At 41.2% G+C, this 18,182-nt stretch overlaps 2 protein-coding genes across 2 annotated transcripts in view; both read right to left on the bottom strand.

Moving 5' to 3' along the window:
- Positions 1–792: 792 nt before the first annotated feature.
- LOC131879698 (phosphatidylinositol 3-kinase catalytic subunit type 3-like) lies at positions 793–12,679 on the bottom strand. The gene is made up of 9 exons (XM_059226074.1): positions 12,570–12,679; positions 4,294–4,795; positions 3,980–4,229; positions 3,815–3,899; positions 3,498–3,751; positions 2,725–2,942; positions 2,505–2,642; positions 1,350–1,593; positions 793–1,266 (listed from the first exon to the last, which is right to left on the bottom strand). Exons 1-9 carry the CDS (start codon positions 12,573–12,575, stop codon positions 954–956), a joined length of 2,010 nt encoding a protein of 669 aa, XP_059082057.1. The 5' UTR covers positions 12,576–12,679; the 3' UTR covers positions 793–953.
- Positions 12,680–13,787: 1,108 nt separating this feature from the next.
- Positions 13,788–18,182, bottom strand: part of LOC131879699 (sorting nexin-27-like) — a 4,856-nt gene continuing 461 nt past the window's right edge. The window contains exons 2-12 of the mRNA XM_059226075.1: positions 17,617–17,893; positions 17,261–17,545; positions 17,083–17,186; positions 16,883–17,016; positions 16,675–16,804; positions 16,403–16,580; positions 16,166–16,326; positions 15,913–16,002; positions 15,694–15,843; positions 15,462–15,590; positions 13,788–14,753 (exon numbers count right to left, since the gene is read on the bottom strand). Of these exons, the coding sequence (XP_059082058.1) occupies positions 14,511–14,753; positions 15,462–15,590; positions 15,694–15,843; positions 15,913–16,002; positions 16,166–16,326; positions 16,403–16,580; positions 16,675–16,804; positions 16,883–17,016; positions 17,083–17,186; positions 17,261–17,545; positions 17,617–17,881 (1,869 nt within the window). The 5' untranslated portion in view covers positions 17,882–17,893 and the 3' untranslated portion in view covers positions 13,788–14,510. The remainder of the gene's footprint in view (positions 14,754–15,461; positions 15,591–15,693; positions 15,844–15,912; positions 16,003–16,165; positions 16,327–16,402; positions 16,581–16,674; positions 16,805–16,882; positions 17,017–17,082; positions 17,187–17,260; positions 17,546–17,616; positions 17,894–18,182) is intronic.

Genomic DNA, 18,182 nt, shown 5'->3' with positions numbered 1-18,182 from the left:
CAGACAAACCTTTGCCATTGAATGATGGGCTCGGCAAATTAATGAGGGCCAACTTGGTATTCGAGAGCTACTCCGAGTATTCGTCATGGGTTGTCTATTCCCGACCCAAAAGGGCAAACGAATTCTGGGAAACCCCTTGTTCAATTTACTCTACAGGCGATTCAGGAAATGTATGCAAGGATCATAGACCAAATAACTCAGTTTGAGTACGATCAGCGTGATGACATGTAGCTTCTGGTCATTGACCAGAATTCAACACGTGAGGTCGACCATGCGTAGCACAGTCTCAAGGGAAAACTACGGCGGAGTGTCAGGGGTTATCAATTATGAATGGCAGCAATAATGTGATGACGTGAAACAACTTGAGACAAACTGTGGTATATGTACTAGTACAGTTGTTCATCGTTTATGCAACGTACTAATGCTTGAATATTGAATAATAGATGAGAAATTCTCCGATGGGACTGGTGATTGTTTCAGGCGCGATTAGAGACCTACCTAGTGGTAGACACACTTCCACATTTGTTCCAAATAAATACATTCGTTTCCAAAGGTATCCTTGAGACTTGCTCAAACCAGATGTCTGGATTTGTTTGCACAACCAGATTCCGACAAATTATTCATGATAAAATCCTTGTCTGCTCTATTAGATCTTCTTTTAAACTACTATCGAGAGCAATTCATCAATATCAAATTCGAATTCACCTCAGCCATATTGGCCTTGCTACCTTTCAAAGTACGAATGGATTGTTTTGATGTTCAGTTATTAACCCAGGATTCCAAAAAATACCATTTTCATTATGGCAGGGGTACGAATATATTGCTTCCAAAACACGTTGATTTAACATTGTTCCATATGGCAAGTAGATATATAAGCATGCATCGCTAAAAAAATGCACCGCTGCATAAGCACTCTATAACTACATATACGACCACAATTGAAAACAAAACTTTTAGGCTCTCATACTTTGTGCCAGTTTGTGAAGCCTCTCCACAAACGTGGCCACAACGGCGGAGGAGGACAGATGAAGTAAATGATCAATGTGCTTCACGGCATCCGGCTCGGACAGATCTAGCTTTAATCGGTCTCTGACAATCACTGTGGCCTGGGTCTCTGTCTGGTTATGATGATGACCCATGGGCCTTCTTGCTCGAGGTTGGCTTTGGCGACAGACTTCGCTCTTGTTGTTCAATGAACCTGGCACCAATGAAGGGATCGATGATGATGACATGAGGCTTAGAAGACTCAGAATCAGCTCGGAATTCCTACGTAGACCAAAGCCATGTGACGCAAATTAAGGGGATTGTATAACGAACGGCCTTGTATAAGATGGCCTTGGGGAACTCACCTGCGTGACACTAAATAGGCTGTATGGCAATACCGCCGGAATTGGTGGAATGTGGCCGAATTAGACCCTCCCATGGCTTCTATCATTTCTTTGGTGAGCTTCATAGGAGGGGGTAAAGGTTTGGGATCGCGGCCAAAAATGAATGCGAAATCCACGTGGAATAAGGCCCCGGAAGGGGTAATCAAAAGATTGTCCAAATGACGATCGCCAACAGCCAGGATGTAAGTCATCACACAATAAGCAGCTGAAACAACATTATTAGGTTATACAGATAAACCGCTCATTGGTTACTTTCATGATCAAAGGTTAAAACGGTTGACAGAAAAGGATGCACTGGATAGAAACGCATATTTTGGTTTTCTCGCTTTAGCGTTCCACGCTACACAAGGCATTGGCCTGAACACAATCGTCGAATAGATTTTTACTGTCAAGAACAGTTTGATAAAAAGTGTTCTGAAAAGATCCTTATGAAGTCTCATCCAAATTGGCTTTATCAAATTATGCTCCCTTTTTGGGACATGCAATTCGCCTCCAAGTTACGCACTTCCCACTTTCCAAAATCCTTGCTCATCTTTTTAAGCGCCCATTTGAAAGCCTTCCAAAGATGGAACGATATTTATTGAAAATGCAAGCATTTTGCCAATAGCCTGATTTTTTGGTTTTGCTTGCCCGTGGTTTTGGTTTTTTACTATTGGCCGTAATTTCAGGCAATGACGGTGATGTTGAAAAATGCTATCAACAAGCATCCTAGTGAAGGCCCATGAAATTTGAATTTGATGCTCAAATCAAATCAATCAAACATTTTTTCTTGGATAAAGAATGAAATATTATGGGAAGTTTTTGGGCCGATCGATATTTTAGGACTACCCTGTATGCTGGCAAAGGATTAGATGAAAGGCTGTTGCCAAGGTCATCTTGATAAAATTTCCCAAAAATCAGATTGACATCAACATTTAACATACGTTTGGAACAATATCAAATCTGCTTTGTTGAAGAAGGCAATTTCATTTGATTGATTTGAGGGTCCATTATTGGAAGTCGTGTCTCTCGGAGTTGGTAATTTGTCATTTTCTTCATTCTGGGTCAAATTAAAGCTTTTTGCCCGATGCTGTAAGCGGTTTTAAAAATAATGCATATTAATCACGCCACACTTACCACAACTTCGAGCGAATGTGGAAATGATGGCCTTGAAGGCTGATCGGTTGGCAGATATCCTTTGGAAATACTTCAAAATACTGCCATTCTCAGAGATTATATTAGCCACGGATTGCGATTCAATGTACTCCACAAAGCCTGTTTCAAAAAAATTAGGCAAACTTAATTTAACACAGGTGCAGTTCACCATGTACCTATGCACATCCAAGGACATTCTTACCACTGTTTGTGGAAGTAGCCAGCACCTTATAAGGCGTGATATGAAGGTCTAGGCCTGAACTCAGGAATAGCTTATTGAAGAGATCGATCATTTGCAATGCGAATTGGTCTTGTCTTAGATCATTTCCGACCTTGAAAATCACTTTTACGTAGCCTTGTTGGTCAGATTGGCGAAACACAAACTTGGATGGAAGCATGGCCGATTTGTAGATCTCGGTTCTGAAAACAACTTTCATGGGTCAGATCAAATATGGCTTCAAGTTGAACGAAAGCCATAAACGTAAATCGCAATATGCAAGGGCACTCCATCAGCATTTGAGTGACTTTAATATCGATCTTTTGGGACTTGAATGTACACACCACTGAAGTAAATATTTCTGCTAAATCAACCAGAGGCTATTTCTTCATGGCTCCATTAGGGAGAAGATATCTAAAATTATATAGATTATTATTGCCGCATATATTGTAAAGGTGTTTACTAGTCTTGACATACTGAAATATCACTCTTTTTCGTGGCGTGAAAACTAAGCAACCATTTTCAAATAGCTTGTAACCAATCTGGACCAAACCTTCATGACTGCCAAAAGCGTCGATTTTAATTTGATCATGCCAGACCATGTAATATCCTAGCAACCCTTAACTCTGATATGAAGGTCATCCTTCGTGAGATTAGTTGAGTAGTTAGTAAACGTGATGGGAAATTGACCAATTGAAAAACCATCAAACGTGTACCCCAATATTTCCTCGAGTTGTCTAACCGGTTCAAAAACTCACTTGCCGGGCAATATTCCATCTACTATCTTGTCGGGTTTGATGGGTAATGGAATTGGATCAAAGTCCGCAAAACTAAATCCAATGTCTTTCCGAGGAGCCACAAGTTGTTCCTTTAGCAATTGCTCCTTCTTTGGACGGGAAGAGGGATCTTGTTGGACCAGTGTGACCACATCAGTTAAGCGCTGAACGAAATGGTACTGTCTTTGAAGCTGTTGAAAATCTTCGTTCCATTCGGGGCACGTGTGTTCCATTCTCTGTAAACGGTGCTATGTTGTCAAAACTACTTGTAATTGGTCTGGCTTCATAGGTTAACATACCATTAGGAACCTCTTCAAGACAATTAGGAACATCTCTTGGATATTGATGTCGGTACCAATTGATTCACATTCTACCATAAGATACCTAGTAGTAGACATTGTAGTAGAATGATGGCTGACGTCAGTAAGATTGGCTCACGTTAGTTTTCGAGTTGACTGACGTACCAATAGAGATAGTTAGCCAATTTGAAGTTGCCACAGCACCTATCAATCAAAAAAGTGCTTAGATCCGTCCTAAGATCCACTGGCACTGGCAGGCCTTCGTACTTCCCAGATGGAAACGTCTCCCGCCAAGTTTGGTGAGTCCCATGGAACATGTGATTGGTTGAATTGAATCGAAGAAGTCGTTCCAATGAAGGATCATAGAACAACACTTCGGGACCACTCTTAAACCTCTGTTTTGGTTTCTGGGTTCCTGCAAGAAAAAATGAAAGATGCATTTTCAACAGCCTTCTTGGCTAGATGATAATCAGCCTTACTTTGTTCAAAGGCCTTTCCAAAGAGATGCGGGCAAGAGTGACATCGAATCAGGTCCATTTGTTCCATTGGATCCTCCTCTTCCTCCTCTTCCTCATTGAAATTCGAGGCGAAGGTCTTATCGTAGAATTCCATCAGTTGAATATGAAGGCCTTCTTTGATGGTCTCCAGGTTTTCATATCGAAGGGCTTGTACCAATTGCAGCAAGTACAGCTCCAGCTCTTCATCGTCGGCTTGCTTGAGTCGAAACACCGCGTATTTGCGCACCAAAGGGTTGGAATAACCCGGTCCCAGAAGTTCCAAAGCATTTTCTGGGTTCATGGCGCTGCCAAGACTTTGACTTGTCACATGAGCTGACGACCTTCGGTTATTGGATGGCTCCAGCAAGTCTTCCTTGGTTTGCTGGATCAGGGTCAGTGAGGCCAACTGAACGGATTGGTTGCACCACCCAGGAACGGGACAAACTTGACTAGGTTCACTGACAGGCTGAGATAGTTGAAAATCCTGTGGAAATACTATCAGAATAAGTCGAACCTTCAAGGCTTTGACAGGTGAAAAGAAATGCTACTCCAATTGCTCCATGTGACTCAGACGAATGAGACACAAGTGTTTTCGACATGAAGAAGGCTATTAGTGAACGATCAAACTATTCGAAACACTGACATAGTTATGAGTACGTAGACAGGGGACAGGTCGCCCGAGTGACCTTATTTCGTTCATCCCAAACATTTGCTTTTGTGAACTGGGCCCTGATTAAAATGAATATTTAAGTCTGTCTTTGTAGCTATGATTAAAAAACGCTGTTTTCCGAAGTAGTTCAGCCCAAATCATTGAGTTCTACAGGCAGTTCTTATTATTCATTTTTCAATAAATAATGTCAGCTAGCATAACTAATGTCATTGCCATAGTGCGTGCAAATACCATAAAGAAAATGTAAGCTTAAAACTCATTCACTCTGGGCTCTAGTGATAAAGGGACTGCTCTCCCTTAGTAATGCTCCCAAAGAGTTCAACAATCAATTTTCGTCAATCTGGTCGTTCACGAGCTGAAAGGAATATGCGGGCTTAGCAACCTCCGAGGCAATTTGCATACAAAAATATTCGCTCAAGAGCCCCTCATACCCTTACTCTGCACTAATTTAGGCAAGCTATTCTGAAACTTTAGATGGAATTTTCATAATCTACTTCCAATTTACAGCTTAATTAACCCAAGTGAGCAAAATGAACTTCAGCCGAGTGTAAAAGAAGGGATATTACAAAGATTGAAAGATCCAAATACATGAGATATGTAATTCATATCTAATAGGAACTTGAATAAGGCCTATCTTTATTACTGAGGTCCCGAAATGGTTTACTTTCAGTCGGAAAAATGTCTATAAGTTTTTGAAACGGTACTTGTCAAGATGAAAAAAAGCTGTTTGCAGAGAGCAAATCCAGACGCCGAGTTCTCGAATAGAAAGTCAGGGTATATATGTATGTACGGTATGGAGCATTTTAACGCTTTGAATAGCACTCTCTGCCTCTTGAAGGTGCGGACAAACAACCGTGAAGAGATCATAGCATAGGAAAGGTCTCTGACAATTTAACCTTCATTTTGTTCGTGAAAGCCAGCCAATATTGTGATTATGAAATATATTCTATATTTTCAAGATATTCTAAGATTATTGAAATTAACGGGCAGAAGTTAAAGAAAGATGTATCTTAGAGTTTTTCTAGGGTTTATTTACCCTAGATTTAGATTAAACAAGGATTTGAGACACTTAACTCGAATTGTTGAACAATGGCTTGTTCTTTCTTTGTCATTAACAAAACGATTGCTCATGTTTGCTTAACATAGAAAGTGTATTCACTTTTTTTAAAGATTGGTACATAGTTATTTTGATATCATAGCTGTTGAGAATTTTACCCTGGTACGATTAGAAATGTTTTCCAGAAAAATTGGTGATAGATTCATTATTTATTGTTTGAAGTTCTCGACCACTCTGACACATCCCTTGGTGTATTAATAAAGTTCAGGGTGTTGCAAAAGTAATGAAGCTGTTCCAGTTTTTTAATGCCCAAATTTGTTACAAAGTACATTAAATCGAAAGGTTGTTGTTTTCGCACAAACTGCAACCTACTCACAAACAGAATATGCCTTGAAGTTGAAACTTTTTAGACCAGCTCCCTTAGAAGACGATTAAAAAAAGAACCATTTGTAAAAATGCAAAAAAAACCACACTGGGAATTGGCCTGGCTTCTTCGCATCACTCTCTGAAGTCCCAAAGGCGTTTGAATAGTAATCGAACGAGCTTCTGAAATACGAATGTGGAGCCTTGCTAAACGCCAATTTTTTCCCCACTTCAAATTCAATAGGGGATGTCAAGTAAAGGAAATTCAGGGAAAAATGTAATCCGGCACCCTGATTTTGGGCATTTTGAGGAGAGAGAACTAAGACAAACATCACCGTCAACTCGCACCATTCGCCCATTGAATTTTCAATAACTCAGTGATTTTGAGCCAGTTGTGTTACACAACCCTACTACATAAGCATGTTTGGTGTTAATCAGTGAACGCACTATCAAATTGGCTCAATACCATAATACTATTTACTTAGACAAGCATGTAAAATGTCAAAATGTCAAAATCCAATGCATGCACAGTACGGTTTGGCTGGGCATGTTGTCTTTGATTTTTCTCCATGGAATAACGTCAGTTGTCCATGAACGCGTTTACTTGACTAGCCCTATTGACATGCATAAATCTGACAGTCCAAAAATTTTCCATCGCCACAAATTTCGAACCTCTTAACACACGCCTTGAAATAGCATGGGCTAAAGTTCATCCATGTATGCAATTTCCTCAATGTCTAGAGGAAATTAAAGATGTTATGAACAGTTATGGAAATGATTTCACAATCACGTTATTTCTTACGATTACAAATCCTATTTTGGTAATACTTTGCACTCATCCGCAAACTTAGTCGTAGGGGCTGGAGCATGACCGTCATGTGCGAGGCGAAGACGAGGAATAATAAAGGCCTCAGAACGCCTCCTTGTGGCACTCCTGACTACACATCGCCCCATGGCGAAGACTTCCCATTAATCATTACTCTTGGTAGCCTGTCATTCAACAAGGGTTTGATCTAGTAATTCACATGGCCACTTATCCCAAATCCCTCTAAAATTTAGTTTATTAGCCAGACTTTGGGTAGGTAATTTGTCAAAGACCTTGGCGAAATCCAGGTAGACAATGATAACAATTTGAACGCAATATATAGCCCCAGTATAGCCGTACTCAACCAAGCTCATGACGTTCGCGACTCTTCGGGACTGTTTTAGAATCCTCTCCATGACTTTTCCCACGTGTGATGTAAAAGAAAAACAGTGCCACAATGCCTAAGCATTAAGTTGTTTAGCCATTGATAACTTGATGATGTGTAGAATTTTAGAGTGTAGCCACTCGTTTCTGCCTTTGTTTGTCCTCACCCAGATCAAGTGGAGAGCGCTGCCTCCGCCTAATGAAAAGGACAATTCGCTTCAACTAGATTTCTTTGCAGTATGAGTAAAGTAATTACACGGCATATTTTGACACAACAAGGGTGTTTTTTGTCGTCTTCAGATCTTAAACCAGAGAAAAACTGTTCCGAGCTTGGTCATGCAAGAGGTGGCCTATCGTCTTCTAATTGATTTGACAATGTCACGCCATCTGAATCCGACCTACTTAGACAAAAGAACTAGAAGTTTTGTTGAAAGTCTGAGAAAGTTCTAAAACATTTGACAGTTTTCTTTTGGCAAACTCGAAAAGATGTACCATTCTCAGTTTTAGAGAGGGCTTGAGTCAGGACTAGTCTTAAAATCAAAATCAGAGTTTTGCTGGACTTGAGTTCATCACAGGACTCTGGTCCTTTACCAGTTCTACGTTTTTCAGATTCAGAGAGTACGGCAAACGTTAAAAAATCAAAGGATCTGAAAAAGTCGGACTCTTGACGGACTTGCTCCACCATTAACCGGAGTAAATAGATATCAAGCTATTCCGATTGAAATCCTTCAGATCAAAGAAAATCCAGTTCAAAGCATGGTTTTCTTTTGGCTCCCTAATCATGACAGCTGATTTTTCTAATATACGCGATAGAGGGACGACATGGTTCCCCAGGGGGAGTGGGTTCGAATCCCGCCTTAGGAGGCAAAACCTTTTGTGAGTTGATGATTTTCAGTCCCAGTCTCCATAGAATGGACAGATAAATTGGCAACCGAGGTGAAAATAAAATGTCAAATAAACTGGCGATTTAGACCAGAAATGGCAAATGAAATTGAATGTAGGGTTGATCTGGAATGCCATCTAAAAATTGGTCCAAGTCTGACTTGAAAGAGCTACCGGATCAACAAGGCCTACGTATTCCCTACGAATATTAAAGGGAAGCAAATTAAACAATGAAGGAGCCCGAGAAAGAAGAGATGTGGACTTCATTGCTCGAACTAGCCTGGATTCTCGAGGGCTTGAAGGTACTCTCAAAATGCACGTTAAGCCTCGACGGTCACTAGAATTGACCCTAAATCCTGGATTGGGACAAAGCTCATGGATGCTTTTGAAGACGTACAGTATCAGATACCTTTCGTACCTTCTCTGAACACTGTACAGTCCCAATTTTTTAGTCTCTCCCAATACGAGAGCTCTCTCATTCCTCTGATGTTCCTAGTGAAACATCTTTGGACTTGTTCCACCTTTTGCAAACCTGCTGAACTAATTGGAGCCCAAATGGGTGAAGGATATTCAAGATGTGGCTGAACAATCGATTTGCACAGAGTTAGGATCTTGATGCTATCTCTGGACTTAAACGTGCGATATATCCAACCACACATTTAAAAAGAGTTACCCACCTTCAACTGGATATGCTCATCGAGCTTTTCATTGTCTTGGAGAACCTACATCTAAACCTTTCATGGATGAGACCTGCTGAATGCCCTTACCTTCATCATCTGATAGTGGAGTGGCTAATGGCGTCGATCCAAAGGTCGTTTGAGCAGAATTTCATTCCATTCAGTGCCGTGTTATTCGCGGCAACCCAATGGTAGATTGCAATACGATTAGATTCTTATTAGATGATCCCTTTTCTAGATTTGAACGAGACCTGGATCGCTTCCTGCAAACCATAACTGACCAGTCCTACCTTCAGGGGAGCCCAAAAGCGGCAAGTACACATTCGTTGTTAGATCAACTATTTCATAAAATTGACATGACATGCTGGGAAATCATTCCCAAGCATCGGTCAAAAACCCGCAAAAAGGTAAAGAAAAAAATCATGCGTGAAGAGCACGAGAAACAAAATTAAATCGTTCAATGCCAGGGTTTTCAAAGTCCGGGTTTCTGCCATAAACATTAATTAGGGATTTTTTTTACTGAAATTAACGCATATGCTCAAGAAATGGATGTAGATTTAAAGAGTTGCAAGCTAGCAAAGGGGCTCCAGAACACTTTGAATCCAGTAGTTGTGGCTAGCCTTCAAAGAAAGTTGGATTTAATCCAAGGTAGAAATATTGAGACAGATCAGTTGAAAAAGGAAGGTAAAGTAGTTCAAGAGATGAGGTCGAATCCGATGGCATTTTTCTCTTATGCAAACTCTAAGAGAAAGATGAAACACCCTGTAGAGCCTTTTGAGGTCGAGGGAGAAGCCATAGGCAATGTAGGGACTATGGCCAACATACTTGGACATCAGTTCTCCAGTGTGTTTTCAACTCCACTGAGTTTAGAAGCAACAGCTCAATGCTCTATTGATGAGTTTGTTGAGATTGGAAAGGATTGTCACGTTGAGCATTTAAATGATCTTGCAGTCACAGATCAGGATGCTTTAGAGGCCATCAGGGATTTGAGACTCTCGAGCTCCCCTGGGCCTGATGGAGTGACATCTTAGTTTCTGATGAGATGCTCACAGGTTCTTGCTCCTGTTTTCTCGTACTTGATGCGTTGCATCTTGGACCAGGGCAAGTTTCCCTCTTCTCTGAAGCTAGCTCATGTTGTTCCAATTTTGAAAGGGGGAGATAAGTTACTCCCCAGAAACTATAGGACGATTCCTCTTACTTCGAATATTGCGAAGATGTTTGAGAAGATCATGAAGTCCAAACTTATTGAATTTCTGAAGGTCAATGAAGTTCTTCCCTCTAGCCAGCACGGGTTCCGAGCACATTTTAGCACGGTTACCCAACTGATTGAAAATATAGAGCAGGTTATTGAGGGACTGGAAAGGCATGAGTCAGTTGATGTTGTCTATCTTGATTTTGCTAAGGCCTTCGATAAAGTAGATCATGGTCTTTTGTTGAATAGACTTCATGACATTGGGATCCAATGCAAGGTTCTCAATTGGAAAAGAAGCTTCATTCATGATAGGAAGCAAATTGTTAAGGTTGAGGGATCCCTTAGTGACATACATGATGTCAAGTCAGGTGTTCCCCAGGGTTCCCCAGAGTAATATGGCCCTGAACAGAATGAAATTCCGCTCAATGACGTTTGGGTCAACTCCTTTGAATATTCCACTCATTAATAATGGAGGTAAAGATATTGAGCAGGTCTCACCTATGACAGATTTAGTCCTCTAAAATAATGGAAAGTTCGATGAGCATATCCAGGTGAAGGTGGGTAAAGCTTTTTAAATATGTGGTTGAATATATCACACATTTAAGTTTAGAGACAGCATCACGATCTTTTTCATGACTTTACGAATACTACTGCTCCTGACTGTCTGGTCTATTTGGGATTTTGGTCAAAAACTTATCTAACTTTCAAGACAGTCACATATTTCCTTCCAAATAGTAGAAGGAAATAAATTGAACAATGGAGGAGACCCAGAAAAAATAGATGGCTACACTACAATTGATCCAGAACTTAGGTTAGGACAATCTCATGAATGCGTTCGAAAACGTAGAGTATCAAATATCTTTCGTTACTGTCTGTGGCTGTACTGTACATCTTCAGTACATGGTTGATTTTTCAGACGCATGTGAACGCTTTGTTTTCTTTTTCAAAGGAGGCTGTCCTCAGGTCGCTATGACAAATCGTTTTATTTTTGTTCGAACAATTGTGTCCAAACTAATGTCTTTTAAACTTCTCTATAGGACTTGTCAAATGAACGCGTTCATGAACAACTGACGTTAATCCATGGAGTAAAATCAAAGACAACATGCCCACCCAAACCGCATTGTGCATGTTTTAAATATTGACATTTATTTCATTTTACCTGCTTTTCTACGCATATGATGTGTGGTATAGAGCCAATTTGATAGTGCGTTCACCGAATTACACCAAAAATGTTTATTTTGGGGGGGTTTTGTAACACAGCTCACTCAAAATCACTTAATTATTGAAAATTCAATGGGGGAATAGTGCTAGTTAATTGTGATGTTTATCTTAGTTCTCCCTCCCCAAAATGCCCAAAATCAGGGTGCCGGATCACATTTTTTCTTGAATTTCCTTCACTTGACATACCCAATTTAAAGTGACTCATAATGGATATTCTCGGAAATTTTTGCATTTCACTCTTGTTATATGTTAGTTCCTTAAGTAGTTTGATCAAGCTGAAATTTGACATACGCTCAATTGAAGAAGAATTGCTTGACATTACTCAAATCGGAGGCGTGCTGTTTCCTATTTTCGAGTGGTTCGTCGTTGGTTTGAAAAAAGCAGCAAACTATATAGTGAACATGCGCGACACAATAGCTTGAAGAAATTGTCCGGGTTTAGTTTAACCTTTTGTTCCCATTGTTCGTAAACAGACAAAAAGTCGCAATAGCTAAAAAGAAAATAGTTCAAAAGTTCCATTTTTCACCCTCCAAGCCTAAGTTATGGCTCTCAGGCAGATGGAGGGTTTCAAAGGGACAGAAAAAATCCAGCAACAAACTAAAATTGGAGCATAAAACCAACAAATGCTCCTTCTTTGGGGTTAAAAAAGAGCGAATAGGTAAACATTATTTTAGGAGTCTATCAACAATGACTGTAAGTAACAGTGAGTAACAGCAATTAGTGATAATTGAGTAGAGTATTTGGGATTTAGGTTAAAGACACTTTATTTATCTAAATTGATGTATGATTTTCAAGGGAAAAAACCACTTTAAAAATTAGAAATCTTTGTAAATTTGACTTGTGGCAAATATTGACGGTTCAATTCATGGTTTAGAATATTTTCATAGGAAGAGAATTTCAAAAGAAAGCCTCATGTTTGACCAATATCTTCACCAACATAAACGCAGATATCGGAGATATCTTTTCCATGCTGGATTTACTGTATACACTATGACACTTTGACTTACCCGCATGATGGATTTCCTTAAGACTAGAACAAATCGTTCACCACTAAAGAAAGATCGGCTTCCAGATGTCTAATGATCTTCCTTAGAGTTTGCAGACTGTTTGGGATCCGAAAGTAAGAAGTGACCCCAGCCATCTACTGATTCCACTTACGGCCACAGACGGCCGAGGTTCCTAGCGACAGGACCCGGTGACACCAAACACGTTTCAGTCCCACCTGATTCGTCACCTCCAACTCCCAGCAGGGCGACACACAGTCTGTTTCCAAGGGACACATTTGTCGTCTTCAGAATCAATACAGAAACATCGACCTCCTTCCGTGTGTGTACAATAATATAGGCCCGCCTTAAGAACGTTGTTCAAATTGTTCAGATGTCTTGTACAAAGTCAAGAACCACTCCAAACGTGGACTAACGGATTGAACTTTTCATCCATTGTGATTTCGTTTCCAAAAGCTCAATTTTACGGACAAAAATAATGAACCTCAAACTCATGGTTCCAGTATTTAGGTAAATGTGCATAAGTGGAAAAGATTGATGAATAAGACATAGTATCGGAGTAGAAAAAATCTAGCAGCAGTAATTTTCAATTTGCTCAATTAGTAATCCATTTTTCTATGATTTTTTAATACAAAATGAAGAGCTTGCGCGTTGTGCGCACTAGGTACTTTGACAATAGGAAAAATTGACAGCTAATTTTCATTGCCTGTATGGCCATCTTCAAGGCGTTCTTTTTTTTTTTGAGCGCACCTACAATACCGGACCCTCAGAAGCTTCGTCCATGAACGGACAAAGTACAAGCTCACCCTGAACATTCAACTTTGAACAAGGAGATGCGAGGGTCAAGGAAACAACGAATATTTGCTTTTATTGGGTTCTTCAATGAAAATACTTTGCGCATCCCTAAGCAAAACGTTCGCTTTATATACTTTGAGCCGATCCTTGCTTAAAAAGGTCATGGTCAACATGCTCTCGTTAGATTGTTCTCGGTTCTACTGCCTAATGGATCATTTGAAATGAATCTACCAAGATACATAATAGAAAAGAACTAAATTATATATGTGGAAGGCTTCTTGACTTCAAGGGCCATTTGCATGCACATGTCCAGAGCAAGCTAAATTGCACCCGCTGTTCAAAAAATGCAAATATGACGGAATTGAAACGCCGTGTGAGTCATCTCGAAGAGACAATTAGTACGTACAAGAAGAGTTAGGACACATCTTTCTCAGCATGAATTTATTGGGATCTAACTATTCAATCAATGATACACGTATAGAATGATGGAATGGGTTTTTAACAACAAAGTAACCGGTCATCAAACTCGTTCTAGAGGGAAATCATGATTTTCTTATCTTTAAGCACCAAGTACCATGGCTGAACGACAAAAAACAAATTCTTAGTGTGTTCAAAACCAAGCCAATCAATCGCTTACGCACGACTCAATTTGATTAGAACTATGAATTCAAGCAGGTGTGTTTGGATGTGTGTTAATGTGTGTTTGTGTATGTATTTTTGCACTCGTCACTAAGTAATAATGTACCTTGCTTCCGTCAGATCGATATCACATAATACTCTACACAAAAGTCATTGGATGATGGTAAGAATTATAATGATACTACTACTACTAATAATAATAATATTTAAATAATCAGGTGTTGTTTTTTTGACAAATTAATTTCAATTTTTTTCCGTCGCTGGGAATTTCCCATTCTCGAAGGTTAACCAATTATGTGGTGTCGCACTCATTTTCTCTTTTCATTCTCATTACAAGGGTATTCAGAAAGGATTGATTGAACTTGGTATGATATTCTGCATACCAATAAGTACTAAGTGGTGGGTGATAATGGGAAAGGGCGGTGAAAACGAGCTTGAGCAAAGCAAAAGTGGAACAGGGTGAACGGATCTAGGTAAAAGCATGGTCTAAACGTTGCTATGTGACTCCTCTTAGTTGTCTTTTCTTTCGGTATCGTCTTCATCGGGTTCTTCTTCGGGCGCGGAACAGAGTTGATTTTGATGTTCAGGGTGGATTTCTTTCCTGTTAAGACGTGGTTCGGGCTTGGGATTGCCTTGAGGCTCAACGTGGTTATGAATGTCATTGCTAGAAGCCTTTTTATGTTGCTGCAGGATGCGGTGTCGCCATTGTTGTTCTTCTTGAATGCGTTCGAAACATTCATACATGAAGACGTACTGCATAAGGGATGCAAGAGAGCGTGTTTATAGTTGAATGGTAACGTTGCACATGAGGTGAACATAAGTAGCATAACATAACATGAGCCATTAAACAAAAATGCTAAAAAACATTGATTTAAAATTTAAATCTTAGAATGTATGAGGCACATAATGGAATGCGAAAAAGCACTTTACTAAAGAGGGGAAAGAAACAATATCTAATATTTCGAAGTCAGTGATGGGGTCAAAACAAATTTCGGTTTGAGGGAAGGTGTTCCCTGAATGTAATCCCATCAGTGATACAAGCAGTAGGTCTAAAATTTCTGGGAAATACTCGATCGTTCATGAGTCATCGAGAGTCGATCCAGCTTTGTCTGTAATCAGACTATTTGTAGCTATGAGGTTAGTCAAGTTTTTAAAACGAAACACTTGTTCGAGGCTCTATTTCTTGCTATTTTAAGTTGCGATTACACGTAGGTTTGGTAAGCTCTAAAAAGTTCTGTAAATAATAGTATTAAATCAAAATTCAACTTAGTTCTCTCAAGGTTGTATAAAACACCAAAACAAGAGAAACTGAAGTAATTGCAATGCATTAAAACACATAACTTTTTGGATGCACGCCTTTGACGTAGTTCTGATTTTATGAAGAATAGTTGCATTTTGACATGCTTGATATAGCTCCCCCAAATGCAATACAAACCATGCAGATCATCTTGTGGCACTTACGTGATTCGAGAATATTTTCACCCATCGAGGTCCTTTGTTCTCTCGTTGATATTGAAAACAAAACATCATGGCCTCATCGTCCAGATCATATTGCATGACACTACTCCACATGAACTCAATAACTTGATTCTGTAGAGAGAAACATGAGTTGTTATTTGACAATTCTTCACCAGGGTCATTTGGTCGCTAAAAATGGCCTCTTGTTACAGATCAGGCACAATGCCCAACTGACCTCTTCGGTACCATCTTCTTGACAGGCTTGCAGTTTGAATCCTTCAAAACTGATAATGGGAATGACGCGCCCATCTTTACGAGAATCACATGCACAATGTGGGAAGACCACACTTCCGTAGCCTTCCATCTGACGGATCAAATTGAGATACTACATATGCGAATAAAAGCAGACGAATTAGTTCAAGTGATGAAAGATGTTGAAACAAATAAGGCTTACTTCAACTTGCTTGCATGATTCTTGCAAGGCCTTGAGCTGGTAGAGTTTGTCCTCTGTGCACACCTGGCCACGATTAACCACCTCAATAGCCTAAACAAAAAAAAAGAGCCGGATAATGTTCTCCGCCAGATGACAATCACATGTCCGGATTGGTCTTACATGGCGAAATACTGCTGTACCGTACATCCGCAAAAAAAAAGAGCCGGATAATGTTCTCCGCCAGATGACAATCACATGTCCGGATTGGTCTTACATGGCGAAATAGGAAATCCAAAGCCACTGGATCGTCATAGAGGGCCTTTTCCGTCTCCAGATCGAAGAGCCACCGTTTCACAATCAGACATGTAGCAGCGGCGGTGCTATAGTTGGCAATGTATAACGAATGAGGATATTCATTGGGCTGAACTTTGCGCTCTAAAATCAACGAATATTCCATAGAGAATTAAGAACAAAGTCAGTTCAACAAAATGTCTCTTCCCGGTCCTCATACCAAAGTTATGCTCCACGATCTCATAGAGACAGAAGAAATCTTGATTCTCAGGCCTGATTCCGGCCTCGGCAGCCACTAATCGGTAAACATCGGCGGAGGATGAATTCCGTCTGGCTTGAACGGTAACCACGTCTTTATTTGGTAACATCACTTTCAAATCCACTAATGGAAAATTTCCCTAAATAGATCAATCTCAATATGGTCAAAAGGCCTCGTCCTTGGGATTGACAATGATGTCTCGTCTCCATAAGCTTGCTATACAGCCGACTTACAATCTCATCTTCTGTTTCGGTGAGGAACTCTTGCATGAGTTCAGATTCGGCTATAACTCGTATGGCACAGACTCGTTCCAAATATTGCTCCAAGCCTCGTCGACGAGCATCGAGTTTTTGCTCGCTTAATCTGCAATGAAAAAAATACATTGGTCAACCGTCTAATCGGTGGCAGAGCCAGTTGTTGGACGGAAATTCGACTTCTTACACGAAAGGCCATTTTCCAGGAAGTCGAGGGAAATTGAAACCCAAGAACTCTCGTTTCAGGTTATTGTGGAGGATGACAAATTCACTGTAGCGTCGGGAGCACAGTTGACGACCAGCCATGTAAATGTTGAAGACCTAAACGAGTCCGTTAGATGGATGAAAATCGCCTGATCAGAGGGCGGATATCGGATGATAACTTACCACAAAACGCTCGCCATCATGGTCAATGTAGCGATAGTCCGGGATACTAATGGGTAGAGATCGTTTCTCGGTGTAATCCACGGCCGGGTAAGTGCTCATGTCGTCTAAGAAAGCAAACTATGAGTTTCTATACACTTCAACCCACAACAGGCCGCAGGCCGGTAGCGTCGGTCCATACCGTTGGGTTCCAAGCGGTCAGCCTCTTCCTGCGTGACCGATATCACAGTGAGCGTGAGGGTGTCGCCGCAGGATTTGATAAGCTCCACTACTTGACGGTGTGTGGCCCCTTCGACCGCCACGTGATTGACCTCTAGGATGCGATCGCCTTTGAAGGCCCCAGCCACTTGAGCCGCTCCGCCCTCCAACACGGCGGACACGTGTTGAAGCGGGGCGTACAACTCGCCATTGATGGATTTGAGCGTGCCACCTTCACTCACTTGACCTCTGACGTTGAACCCAAAGCCTAGAAGATATGATCATAGCCGCGGATGAACGAATGTGAACTCTTAGCCTTGGTTCCACGGTTTTACTGACCCGTTTCGGTTTTATGAATGACCAACACATGCGGCTCGAGAATCCTTGGGGGCACGGGTCGAGTGGGTGCGCGAAGCGTGGGCCGCAAAGAGGTGGGCGGCGTGGGCCGCACGGCCGGACTGATGACCGGATGAATGGTGGGCGGAGGGGAAGGCGAGGCCGAAACGGGGGGCGTGGGTAGTCGGAGTGGCGGGTCCAAGGGATGGCTCCGCCCACCGCTCGAGCCAAAATATGGATTTGGGTTCTCAGCCTGCGCCGACAACATCGTGATAATGACCTAACAAGACAGACCAAAGAGCAGCATGACAACGGGGATTCCCATCGGTCGTGGAGGGTCGTGGAGGGACCCATCAGGCCGATGTCAGCCCAAATTTGGACGGATTGGGGCATGGGGCCGATCAGGAATTCACTCTTCATCCCTTTTCATATCCAAATATGGGGGGGGGGGCCGGTCTTCTTCAGGAGAGTGACCGGGTGGAGCCGGGTAGGCCGGAACGCCGTAAAAGAGGGTGGACCCATGGCTAATGGGCACTAATTCACACCCTAAGGGGGCGAGGGAAACACGT

This window comes from Tigriopus californicus, chromosome 4 (genome assembly GCF_007210705.1).
Source record: "Tigriopus californicus strain San Diego chromosome 4, Tcal_SD_v2.1, whole genome shotgun sequence".
In the NCBI taxonomy this organism is placed as follows: Eukaryota; Metazoa; Arthropoda; class Copepoda; order Harpacticoida; family Harpacticidae; genus Tigriopus; species Tigriopus californicus.
The sequence above is the reverse complement of the archived record's forward strand: the minus strand, read 5'-3'. Positions and strand labels throughout refer to the sequence as shown.

Bases quoted from the DNA above. Each gene is read 5' to 3' on its own strand.
- LOC131879698 (XM_059226074.1), bottom strand. The intron at 3,752-3,814 runs GTATGTTAACCT...CACCGTTTACAG, and splicing joins TCTTGAAGAGGTTCCTAATG to AGAATGGAACACACGTGCCC. The intron at 1,267-1,349 runs GTGAGTTCCCCA...TGGTCTACGTAG, and splicing joins GCCTATTTAGTGTCACGCAG to GAATTCCGAGCTGATTCTGA.